At 51.6% G+C, this 12,582-nt stretch overlaps 1 protein-coding gene across 1 annotated transcript in view; it reads right to left on the bottom strand.

The window, feature by feature from the left end:
- Positions 1 to 11,431, bottom strand: part of CACNA1E (calcium voltage-gated channel subunit alpha1 E) — a 107,429-nt gene extending 95,998 nt beyond the window's left edge. Inside the window, exon 1 of the mRNA XM_066324751.1 lies at positions 11,022 to 11,431. Within this exon, the coding sequence (XP_066180848.1) occupies positions 11,022 to 11,422 (401 nt within the window). The 5' untranslated portion in view covers positions 11,423 to 11,431. The remainder of the gene's footprint in view (positions 1 to 11,021) is intronic.
- Between the last annotated feature and the right edge of the window lie 1,151 nt (positions 11,432 to 12,582).

The raw sequence follows: 12,582 nt of genomic DNA, 5'->3' as shown, positions 1-12,582 counted from the left end.
GGAAAGTGTTTCCCCTCTGCCATCTGCTCCCACTTTTTGCCAACAGCCTCGCCAGGATGTGCATTCTCCAGCCCGGACAGGGATGGGCACCATCATCCTCCCAAGAGCCATGACACATTCCCAGCACCAACCCCGAGCTGGAATCCACAGGGTCAGCGCTGGGATTTATCCACTGAGGGATCAGAGGGGTGAGAGCCAGCCAATCTCACACACAGGCTGTGAAAATTCTGCCTCCAGATTTAAGCCACTGCCACCACCTCGCTGAGCCTGCCCTGGGCTGCAGCAGCCACTCCAGGTGTCACAGAGCAGCCGTGGCAGGAGAACTTGGAGGCGTGAGGCTGGAGGTGGAATTATCTGCACACTGCTGTGAAACATCCCCACCTTCATAGGCACTGCTGCTTTCATCACCAGGACCCAAGAGTCCAATAGCCAGCCTTGGCATCTTCAAAATCAACAGGAAAACAATCCTGTAAAGCTCTCTTTTGCTGGGATAAGGGAATAGTCCTCTGGGAAAGGAGGCTTTGGTGGCTGTACCTTCCCCCTGACAAGCTTTTGCAGGTGATGGAGATACAGAAGAAGCAGTGCCTGAGCAGCTCTCACCCACAGGCTTCTCCCTGCAGCCCCTTCCTCAGACCCCAGCTGCAGCACACCTTGCATTCCCACCCTAGGGATCCCTTTTCCTAACCTCTCTGCAAGTGTCTGCTTAAGACCATCCAGCCCGGAGCATCTCTGGTCCCACTTCTTAAACTGCCTTGCCAATTCTCAGCTGCTGAGCAGAACACAACACAACCCTGAAGCAAAATGCCACACAAACAGGAGTGTAGCAGGTCCCACTCAGAGTTTCCCAAACCTACAACATCCCACCACAACCCATCAGGCCCCACCAGCCTCCAGCTACCTCAGGGGTGAAAAGCCAAGGCTGATTAGCCATGGCTCTTTAGGGAGCATCCATCCCTTCCCTTCCTCCCCGGGACACAGATGCTTCACAACAATCTGTGGTGACATCTTTCTGTCCAAGCAAAGAGGAGACACATTAATAGTGTCTCTGATGTCATGAGGATTTTTTTAATATATTTTTTTTATATTTTTAGTGGGTTTAAAATGCATATTTGTAAATTTTTAAGTTTAATAATTTAGCATGGCTTTGATGTTTTGTTACGCTAAAATAAAAAACCAAACACCTTAAAAACTTCGCAGTTAGAAGCTAAAAAAAAGTTATTTTGAAAAAGCTAAAGTTTCTTTTAAAATGCATCTTATAAATTAAGATTAAACTCATTTAAGGGAGATGTGGCCCTACACTGCTGGGGGACCGGGGCAGCTCATGCATCAGAGCCACTGATAAGGCAGAACATTGTTGCATCTTGAATTCAAGGTGGATTTAGCAACCAAGTCGTGCAATCACAGAATGGATTGGGTTGGGAGGGATCTTTAAAAACCATCTAGTCCAATTCCTCTGCCATGAGCAGGGGCACCTCCAACTAGAGCAGGGTGCTCGGGCCTTTAAATGATGGCAGGCTGGGAGAAGCTTAAAGGACAGCAAAGGAACCTCCAGTCCTGGGCACTTTTGGGGACATGGTAAGGGATGTGCATCCAACCCTACAAAACTCACAGGAGGTACTTTTGGTGTTCAGTCTCACTCTGTCACAGTGTCACTCTCTCAGAGCTTGCACTAGCCCACCCCCACGGGCCGCCCAGGACTTTGTACTCCCCAAAATCGCCCAACCAAAACTAAAAGCCGCCTCTCTGGGTGTGTGACAGTGCCCAAACAAGCACAGGGGGGTTGCTGACACATCAGGCAGAGGCAGGTGAGATCCCATCACCCCCAAAGCACCGAGAAAAGGGACAGCATTGCTTTGCAGTGCTGGCTGCAGGGATGCTCCCCTTTCCTACCTAAACACCCCGCTCCAAGTGCTCCTGGCAATGCAGAGCTCCCCTGGCTAACTCTGCCTTAGGCCAGGAGGCTTTGTGGCTCAGCTGAAGGGCCCTGGAATAATCTCCCATTAATAAATAGCCTGGAGTGCCCTGCTGCTTTATTTAGCTTTGCCAGCCCGGGCTCTAATTAGCATTTGCAGTCACATCATGCTGGCTGCTCTGGGCAGGCGTGCAGCAATCCCACCTCTCGGGGAGCAGCTATCCACCCTCCCCTGCTTTGCCATCACACTGAAGCGAATTTCCATCCCTCTTTCCAACCCCCAAATGCCTCTACACAACCTCTCCCCTCAGCCAAAAGCTGTGGAGCATCACACTAAGCGAGCTGGCAGGAGGTGAGATCACACCTCTCCATCCTCCTCCATCTCACACAGGTCCAGCTTCAGGCAAGGCACTTCCAGAGAGGTGCACTTGAGAAGATCCAATGGGGGAAAACCAGGGATATTTGAGAATGGGTCAGCCCAAACTGTCGGGACTGAGCAGCATGGATAAAGGGAGAGCAAAGAGATGAGGAAGGGACAGAGAGGGGATATTCCCCTTCTTGCCACCAAGAGCCAGACACCAAGCTGCCAAACTTTACATGTGTGTGGGAACAAGCTCAGAAAAGACATCCTCAGAGCCATCCATAGACAGCCAACAGCAAAAAAAACCCAACTTATTTCTAGCCTGTCAAAGAATTGGAGATGGATTTCTAAAAGCATTTTTTTCAACCGCTGCACTACCCAAAGCAAAACAAATCCCCCAGCATCCTCATGACCCCTCTGCCAAAACCAGCAGGAGATTTTCTTCTCCCTTAGACCTCTTCTTCACCCCTCCAAGAGGCAGGTCCATACCTGAGGACCATCCAGTGGTCTGATGGTCCAGCTCTGATCCTCTGCCCACCCTGCAAGGCTCAAGTGGATAAAGGCAAAGCAAAACCCCTGCTGCCAGGGCCTGGGATGACAAAGGAGTTTCCCTCCTGTCTTCAGGCTGCAAATACCACCTGTGACAAAAAGAAAGCTGCGCCAGAAATCCACCAACTCCATCTGCAACCTAATGAAGCCACACTCACGGGCTCAGCTTTCCCCAGAGCAGCCCTGCTAGCAAACGGGTGGCTTTGACAAAACTACGCCGTCAGGAGAAGACGGAGCTGCTGAATTTTTTTTTTTTTTTCCCAGCAGGTCTGAACTTGCACTGAGCAGCTGATGCTCGAGGCAGCCAGAGAAGCCCCATCCCTGGCCCGCAGCCAGGAAGGAGATGCTGCTTCCCTCTCCCAAACCTGTGAAAGAGAAAAGGCCAAAGAGCAAAACCTCTCTGCGAGAGCTGCTCAGTGCTGGGAGGTGTGAACAAACGTCCCCCTTGCTGCAGCGACAGGCAGCAGCTCAGCAGCCTCCGTGGAGCAAACACCCTCAGCAGCCAAGGCTGAGTTCTGCTCCCCAGACTCCTCAATGGGAAAAAAGTTCATTGAAGGATTTTTAGGCTTAATTCCACCCTGGAAAAGGCGGTTACAGCATGCCAGGTGCTGTCTCACAAGTTGTGGAGGGATGGGGGGGGAAAGCAAGCCCTGAGAAGCTCCTCTGATGACAAATGAAGGAGTTGGGATTTGTGGCAGAGCTCGTGGAGATTTCATCACAGCATCATCCACCGTGGTGGCACATTCCAAGTTTGCTTCCCTGCAAACAAGGTGGTTGGCATTGCCCAGGGAAGATGGGACAATACCAGCTCCTTCAGGTAGGTTTTGGGAAGGACAGTGTCCCACTGATCTCCTTCCCCACGGCAGGGATAAGCCCCAGAACATTTGAAAGCTGCTTTAAAAGTGCAACTTCAGGGAGCTCCCTGATGTTTTCAAGAGTCATGGGATGGTTTGTGCTGCAAGGAACCATCTCATTGCAACCCCCTGCCATGGGCAGGGACACCTTCCACCAGACCATGTTGCTCCAAGCCCCATCCAGGCTGCTTTGGACACTTTCAGGGATGGGACATCCACAACTTCTCTGAGCAGCCTGTGCCCGGGCAAATGCCATTTTGAGAATATTCAGTGAGACATCCCCTGTATTTTAAAAAGCAAAATGTTGAGTTAAATGAAAAATAAGTGATTGTCTGAGCAAATCAGACACCTCCTGAGGTCCCTGAATTAACCTGTTATGCTGCCATCTCTGAAATACAGTGTGTGAGGGTGGAAGGGGCAAGGCAGGTACTACACTTAAGAAATTGAGAGAGTAAATAACATTAACCCTACAAAGTGGAGCGGCCAGAAAACGCCCCTGTCACAACCACTCCCCAGCCAGCAGCCAGTCTCCCAGCAGAATCACACAGGGACAGCTGGTGACTGCCTGCGAGAGGGGAAGAGGCTGAATTATTCCAGGGGAGGGAAAGGATGAGGATGCAAATGAGGAGGAAATACGAGAAGATTCGGTGCCTGCAGGTTGCACTAAATCATGCTCCTCCAGTGCAGGGAGATGCTTTAAAACCAGGGACTGCTGAAGCAGAGGGCTGTGCTGCCATCCAGAGGGACTTCAGCAGCCTGGAGAAACAGCAGAGGAGCAGCATGGAGTTCAGCTCCACGGGGAACACCGAGCCCTGCACTCGGGGAAGGACAAACCCACGGGAAGGGGCTGGGCAGGGACAGAGAGCCCCAAGGGACCTGCTGGCCACCAGCACTGTGCTCTGGAAAAAAGTGGGCCAGCAGCCCCCTGGGGTGGGTTAGGCACAGCCAGTGAGTCGAGGAGGTGACCTGTCCCCTTCATTTAGCCCTGGTGACACATCCAGAGTGCCATGGACAGGACAGGAGACGAGACATGGGTTACTGGAGCAACTTCAGCCACGGTGACCAAAGGACAGGAGCTGGGAGAGCTGCTCAGAGAGGATCTGATCAGTGCACAGAACTCCTGACACTGGGGGAAGAGGGTTCTCTGGGCAACCTGTGCCAGGGCCTCAGCACCTTCACAGGGCTGAATTTTTTCCTAATAACTAACCTAAACCCCCTCTGTCAGTGTGAAGCCACTCCCTTTTGCCCTGTCACTGCAGGCCCTCATGAACAGTAGCACCCAGAGACTGGACTAGAAGCAACAGGCACAAACTGTTCAATAAAATAAATTCTTAATAAAACAAATTCTTATTTAATCAAACAAATTCTGCCTGTACAGAGGAATAGACTTTTTCAGTGTGAGGGGAGGAACAAGCTAGCCACAGAGGTTGTGAACTCTCACTATTTGGAGGTACTCAAAACCCACCTGCACATGCTACTGGGAGAGACTTGGAGGACTGCTCTAGGTGACCCTGCCTGAGGTTCTCTGCCACTTCACTGCCTCACAATATTCAGTGTTTCTGAGCCATGGCCAGCCCCAGGCTAAGGATGGAGCTCCTTCCAAAGGCCAGCTCCTGGAAAGCACAGACCATGGTTTGGACGCTGCTCCAAGACATGCCAACCAACTCCCAAACACCTGCAGCTGAGATTCGAGTGAGGGAAGCAGGAGCTGCCAGGATGCCGTGACAAAACACAAGGCAGCAGCTCCCGAGCTGAGGCATCTCCTGGGAACCACCTTGTCCTTCATGCCCAGCTCCAAGGAGCTCCCTGGAACCACCTCTGAGCCTGCACTGGGCCAGAAGGCTCAGAGTGTCCCCGAGTGCCCACCCCTCTGGCAGCCCTTGGGAGGCTTTGCAGTCACTGGAATTAACTCCGGGAATTCCTGCAGGGTGTGCCAGAAACCCAGGCTTTGAGGAAACTCGGGGAAGGATGCTGCTATTTCCACGCTGTTGCCAGGATATTCAGCGGAACTCGAGTTCATGCCAGGTCAGAAAACAAACTCCTCCCCAGGATGCAGACCTTGATCTGCACTAAAGGGGAGCAGGGAGGGCACAGGGAGGTTCAGGGCAGGCACCTTTGGGAGAGATCTTTCTCTGCTGCTCAGTGGCCAAAGCCATGTTTCATTGCATCCATGGCCAGGTTTAGCACATCCGCAGCCCTTTTCACTGCCGGCATCGCTCCTCGCGCAGCGTCAAACAAAAGCAGGCAGAGCCACCTTAACAAAGAGACACTCGTTAGGCTCAGAGAAGTTAATTGCTTTGCAGGGGGTTGGAGAAGGCTTGGAAGCATGGGTTGATCCATAACAAGGATCCTCCCAGGTTTTGCCAGCATCACCTGCCACCGAGATCTCAGGGCTTTGACCTGCCGAGCCCTCAGAGCTGCCTGAGCTGCCCCAGCCCTACTTCCCAGCCCTCCCAAAGCCCTGGGGGTCACGGCAACAGACATCTGAAAAGGAGAAGGACAGACCCAGATGGTGCTGGGGACTGGGAGGCAGCAACAGAGCTGGCAGCCCAGCACAAACCAAAAGGGCCCTTTGTCTCACTCAGCACCAGTCAAAAAAAAAAAAAAAAAAAAAAAAAAAAAAGGATGTAAGGGAAAAGAAAATCTGCTTCATTTGTAATCTGGGATGCAGAGCTTGCACATAACCAGACAGAGGCTGCCAAGTCATAAAAAGCCACCGAGATCTGTGAGCAACACCCTGTGTGTCTGCAGCCTGTTCTGTTCTCTCCCTGCTCCCCACCCAAGGCAGAGCTGCAGGAACGCTCCAGCCCCAGAGGCTCCCCACGGGCTGCCACAAAGCTCCTGGGCCAGGAGTCCTTTTCCTGGCAGCTCCCCAGCCTCCCAAGGAAAGGAAATCTCACAAATTCCCCAGGGACATAGATTAGGGTGCTCCAAGACAGGATATCACTTTTATTTCCATTATCCTTCGGGGTCACTGTGCAGAGTGATTCGCTTCCCACGGGACACTGAGACCCTCCACCCCATCCCTCAGGTGTTCAAAGGCTGAATTACAGCCTCTCACCTTCACACTGTGCCACCAGTCTGCTGCTTTCCCCCCAGCCTCCTCTGCTCCCTGCCCAACATCTGCCTGGAATCAGACTTTTCCATGCATTCTGGCTGTAAATACCAGCCCAAAACGAGGGCACAGCTTGCATTTCCCAAAACTGAACAAACTAAGCTTAACAAATCCCCATGTGCATGTGGGTTTTGGCCATGCAAAGCAGGGTTGGGTCCTGTGTGCTTCAAATTCAGCCTGAAGCATCTCTGGGATGTGCTCCCTGTGTGGCTCTGCCTGCCCTCACCATCAGCTAAGGCAGCAGCTGCTCCTCCTGGAGAGGCCACAGGAGGTTCCCTGTTTGCTTATTTTGATGAGGAGCTTTTCTTCTGAGCTGTCCCTAAGCTCGACATTATCCAAAGGATGCTGCCAGAGCAAAGACAGCACTGATTCAACCTTGGAGCACTGCAGATGTTTCCAGATAGCTGCATCCCTGACCCCAAGGTGTGAACACAGGGATGGAGGGCAGGGCAGCAGGCTGGGACTCTGGAAAAACGGGGTTTCGTGTCTGCCCTGGGCTGGAGTCCCTCAGACAAGAACAAGGTGGGCTAGTACATTCATTTTTCACCCTGGAGTTAATCCTCCCCCAGAGCCCCTGGCCCACAGGCACTTTGTGTTTTCTGTTCTCTGCCTCAGTTTCCTCTTGGGAAAAAAAAAAAAAAAAAAAAAAAAAAAAAAAAAAACCAAAAAAAACACCCCAAAACACCAACAAAACCAAAACCAAACCAGGGAAAAGAGCACTGTACCCTTCCTATTCTTATTCTACTTGTGGAATTGCTTCACTGGCAAACAGCAGCAGAGGTGGAGGTTTAGTGACAGTCAGACCTGCCAGCACTGATGAGCAGGGAAAAAAAAGCCTTTCTTCACTACCCTCAGAGCAACCCAGCTCAAGAACAGCTAAACAGCATCTGGCTACACACCAGGAATGCCACATCTGCAGACAGGGCTGCTCCAGGGGAGCAGAGAGCTCATGCAGTAGAACAGAGGCACATGCAGCCTCTTTCGCTGTGCCCACCACCCTGCAGACCACCCAGCTACAGCCTGCAGCTACTCAGAAACATTTCCCATGTTTCCCATGTCCAATTTAATGCCCACCACCACGCTGGAGCTATGGGAGAATCCCCCACTCAGTGCTAACCAGCCCTGGTGAAACCCCCAGGGTGATCCAAGGCATGTGAGATGGGCCCTTCTGAAAATGAAATCACAGGGAAATTGCATTATCACTAATAAAATTACACATAAGGAAATTAATTTGCTTTTTTTCTCCCCCACAAGGTGTCTATGTATTCGCAGAAAACATCTCTGGTACTGGGTATTACTGGTTCTGCACACCTGCCTGGGCTTCAGCAAAGCTTTTGGGGAGAACATTGATGGTTTGCCCCAGAAGGATAGAGCAGTTTGGATTGGAAGGGACCTTAAAGATCATCTGGTGTCAACCTCCCTGCTATAGGTGGGCTTGTTCCAACCTGGCCTTGAGCAATTCCAGGGATGGGGCAGCCACAGCTCCCCTGGGCAACCTCTGCCAGCTCCTCCCCACCCTCACAGTCAAGAATTCTTAACCTTAAACCCACTCACTTTCAGTTTAAAGTCATTCTCCCTCATCCTGCCACTGCATGCAATTATCAAAAGTCCCTCTCCTCCTGATGTTTGAGTCTGATGTTAAAGCAGGAACCTCTGGCATGTGGTTTTTGCAGGCTGGTGGGGTAATCAGGGCACAGAAGTCTGGGAAAGGAGCAGATCAAGCCCCTTGGTGTCGGAATTCTGGAAAAACAGATTTTAAGATTTTAGTAAATAGTAACGTGTGAAGCAAATTAGAGAAATGAGGTAAAATGAAGTCCCTCTAACTCTTCCCAAGGTGATTTAAGTGATGATTATCCAATAACGAGGTGACACCAATTTCATTTATGTTTCTGACCCAATAATGACCACCCAAGGCCGGCAATGCAGACCTTTTTCACCCAGTTACAGAAAACCACCCAAACCCATGAAGGAGAAGGAAGAAGAAGGTGAAGAAGAAGGACTTAGAAAATGCCTCAAATCCTCCACATTGCTTCACACACATTACTATATACCAAAATCTAAAAATCTAAGTTTCCAGAATTCCAACACCTCGGTGCTCACCAAATTGCCAGGAAGGGGCCTGGCAGAGGCGGGGAGTGGGGCTCTCTGGTCCTCAGTGGGACATGTGGTCAGCAAAGCCCAAGGGCCAGAGCCCACTGTCCTCACCAGCAGCACAGAAAATGATCACAAAGTGGGATGAAATGACGAACCAAATAACCCAGGAGCTGGGAAACACAAAGACAGGACCCTTCCATCCTGGGGAAACATCCTATTAAAACACATGAGATTGGCAGCACCCAACACTGCTGCCTGAGCATTCCCACTGTGGTAAAGACAGAAATACTGTGTTTGCGTCTGAGCAGCTGCTGGATGGAGCAACAGAGGGCAGCCAAAGGGGCACATCCCACCACCACCAGGAGCAGGAAGGGCTCCAGCTTCACGTCCCTGCCACCAAGCAGAGCTGTGGAGCTGCAGACCGTTAATTAGACAATTAACGAGGCCACCCCTCTGCTTCCTGCCCCGCCATGATTTATTCATCTGGCATCCCCAGTGGGCTGCAAAAGATAACGAGGCACCGAGCGCCTGCCGAGCCCATATGGCAATTTATTTCCCCTGCAAAGCTGCCTGAGTTGCTGGCCAGGAGGTTCCCTGGGCACAAAGGGAGGAGCACAGAGCTGAGAGGAGAGCCTCAGTGATGGGCTGCTCTCCAAAACAAAAAGCAGGAGCAGCCTTATCACAAGTGGTTTTATCAGGGAAACCACTCCAAAGAAACCCTTACCAGCTTCACACGGCCTAGATCTTGCCAAAGCAACGTGCCACATCTAATTAATACAGGGGCTCCCGTCTCCTTTGGGTGTTTTATTAAACATTATTCCCCAAATCAAGTTCTGGAGGCAGGGTACTGCTCCAGACCAGGGATAGTGGAGTAGGATGTGCTGCAACAGCTGATCCCAGGCAATCTTGCTGATTGCTGAGCAGACACGGGGAGGGGAAGCTTGTCATTTAAATGTGGGGCTGAAGCATGTGGCTGCAGCCTTGTCACATAGTGAGTGTGGGGAGAGAGAGGCTAATCCAGGACTTGGAGCTGGGCTTTTCTCACAGCACCAAGGCAAACAATGAGGGTAAGTTAATTAAAGGAAAATAATAAATAAAACTGGTGTGTTCTAGCTCTGTCAAACACTTCTGTTTTCTCAAGTTTGTTAATGTCCCAGCTTGCTCTGGTCCAGGAAGACTTGGACACTTTTCAGAATTAAATACAAATCATGGAATTGCTGAGGTTGGAAAAGACCTCTAACATCAAATCCAGCCATTAGCTCAGCATGGCCAAGTCCCACAAAACATGTCCCCAAACATCTACAGAGAAACCCCTCACAGCTGGGTCAAGCCACAGCAACAGCAGAAAGGCAACAGCCCCAAACGTATCGAAACAACCAGATACAGCCAAGGGAAGCTGCCTTGAGGACTTACAAAACAGAGAGCTTCCAACTTTCTTCTCCATGCCACGTACCCTCTCCCTCCAAATTATTATAACTTTGCAATTAGGGGCTTTCAGGAAAAGATATGGAAATAGGAATAATAAGTTTTACTAAGAATATTAAAAATACAAATGTAGTAGTAAAAAAAAAATTTAAAAACAAGCAAGCAAATAAACAGAAATCCTAGAAACCCTGACAGATTCAGAAATACGACCCTGTTGGTCAGGGTGTTGGGAGCAGTCCAAATAAATCCTCCTGCCGTGACAGATGGGGTCCAATTGGAGCAGAGATAATCCTGTAGAAGGGTCCAGTGGTGGCAAGACAGGTCTGGTCTTCCTCTGGGAATTCATTGAAAACAGGTTGCCCTGATGTTCTGACTCTCAGTTTTTATCCAGGTAGGAATGGTTGGCTCCTCCCCCTGGGTGGAGCATCTCCCAATGGGATGATGTAATTGTATCAGCCCTGCAGTGAGCCTCAATGGCCCATTAACAGCAGATACCCCTGAGGGAGGATGGGTTGTGGAAGAGATAAAGAACACTGCCCCAGCTGGTCTGAACAGCTGCCCATGAGCAGAAGGCACCTGCCCCCTTCCCATGGAGTCATGAGGAATGGGTTATACAAGAGATAAAGAAAACACCTCCAAAAATGGTTTCAACAGATGGCAAACAAAACACACACTTTTAGTTAAATATTGCAACCCAAGACAGGTACTTACTCCCACTCCTTCCTCCGCGCCTGGGGCGTGCTCTGCATCTTGTGTGCCTGGTGTGCCTTGATGATGTCCCTCTGCTCGATGAGCCCTCCCCGCCGGCGCTTGATCACGTCGGGGCTGATGGGCACCAGCGGACCCAGGTCCAGGGCGCTGCCGGCGTCCGTGTCCCCATCCCGGCAGCGGGAGTCGTACAGGGCGTCGAAGGAGGCGGCGCGGGACACCAGGGCCTGGGCCAGGCTCTGGGGCTCCAGTAGGTTGCAGGACTGGGTGTTCTGCATGAGGCCCAGGCGGTGCTGGCGCCACGTCTCCTCCTCGGGCAGGGCCAGGATGCAGCGGGACGAGGCAGCGTCCAGCTCAGCCCCCCTCGCCGGCGCGCCCATGGAGCACGTCCCAAATCCCAGCATCGCTGCTGGTGGTATGGCTCATCACTCTGCAAGGGGACAAGACAGAGGGAGGCTCAGGGACTTGCTCTGTTTGCCCCACAATTCCCTCCCTTCTTCCCGCATCAACCAAGAGTCCCAAACCAACGTTTGTTGGGCTGGACCCTCTCACACCAGGACACACATCACTGGATCCCCATTACTGGCCAGACAGCACCTCCTGCTTCCCTCATCCTTCCCAATTTGAGCATCCCTGAACCTCTTGAGCCTGCAGCTCTGTAGTGGGTGCCTTCTGACTACAAGGCAGCACCACAGGCCTGAAAGAAAAGGGATGTTCCCCAGGGCCCTCCATCCCTTCCCCTCGTGGGGAATGTCAGGCTTATTTTGACTAGGATGGAGGCCATGCTCCATGCTGTCTCCTTAGTTACTGCTAATTTTTCTCCCCCTATATTTAATTGATTTTTGCTTCTGCTGTGGTGTTCCCCAGCCTGACCCCATGGCCAGTCCGCCCTGGAGCAGCACAGCTTGATGAGATGGGAAAAGAGATTTGGGACACCTGGATCAAACCACCCCATGCTCCTTCCATTCAGTTGGCTTTTCTCTATGGGGCGCCCCTGTCTGGAGCATCTAGATCCCCCCTCCAGCCCCACACTCAAGGGACAGCCAGGCAGCCCCAGGGACAGGCAGCACTTCAGGAGGCTGGATGGGGAAATGCCAGCCTGGCTTTGAGTCAGGAGCTGCACATGGGAGCCAAAGGCACGGGGACAGTGCCAGGAACACTACACAGAGCAGAGCTCCATGGCCAAGCAAAGTAGGGGATGCTCACTAGGCAGGAGATGCTCATGTCCAAGACTGTACCCAAAGCTTTGCCACGGTGAAATGCTTTATTTCCATGCTGGAAAAGCTCTGTTCAGCATGTTAGTGATGCAGGAAAGGCTTTGCTTTGGCAGTCACAGAAATCCCCCTTCCAGTGTTTGCCCACAACGAAGGTGAAAAAGGGGAAGAGAGAAAGGAGAAGGCAGCCAAGGCCATTACTCCATTCCTAACTCTGTGCCTAATGCAGGAGAAAGCAACCCAGCAAAGAAAAGGAGGACTTAGATCCCCCAGTCACACAGCAAACTGAGCACATCATCACCATCTAACCCCTTCCCAGGGCATGGTTTGGAGACACCTCCAGAGTAAAC

This window comes from Sylvia atricapilla, chromosome 9 (genome assembly GCF_009819655.1).
Source record: "Sylvia atricapilla isolate bSylAtr1 chromosome 9, bSylAtr1.pri, whole genome shotgun sequence".
In the NCBI taxonomy this organism is placed as follows: domain Eukaryota; kingdom Metazoa; phylum Chordata; class Aves; order Passeriformes; family Sylviidae; genus Sylvia; species Sylvia atricapilla.
Note: the sequence above shows the minus strand (reverse complement) of the source record. Positions and strands in the feature narration are given on the sequence as shown.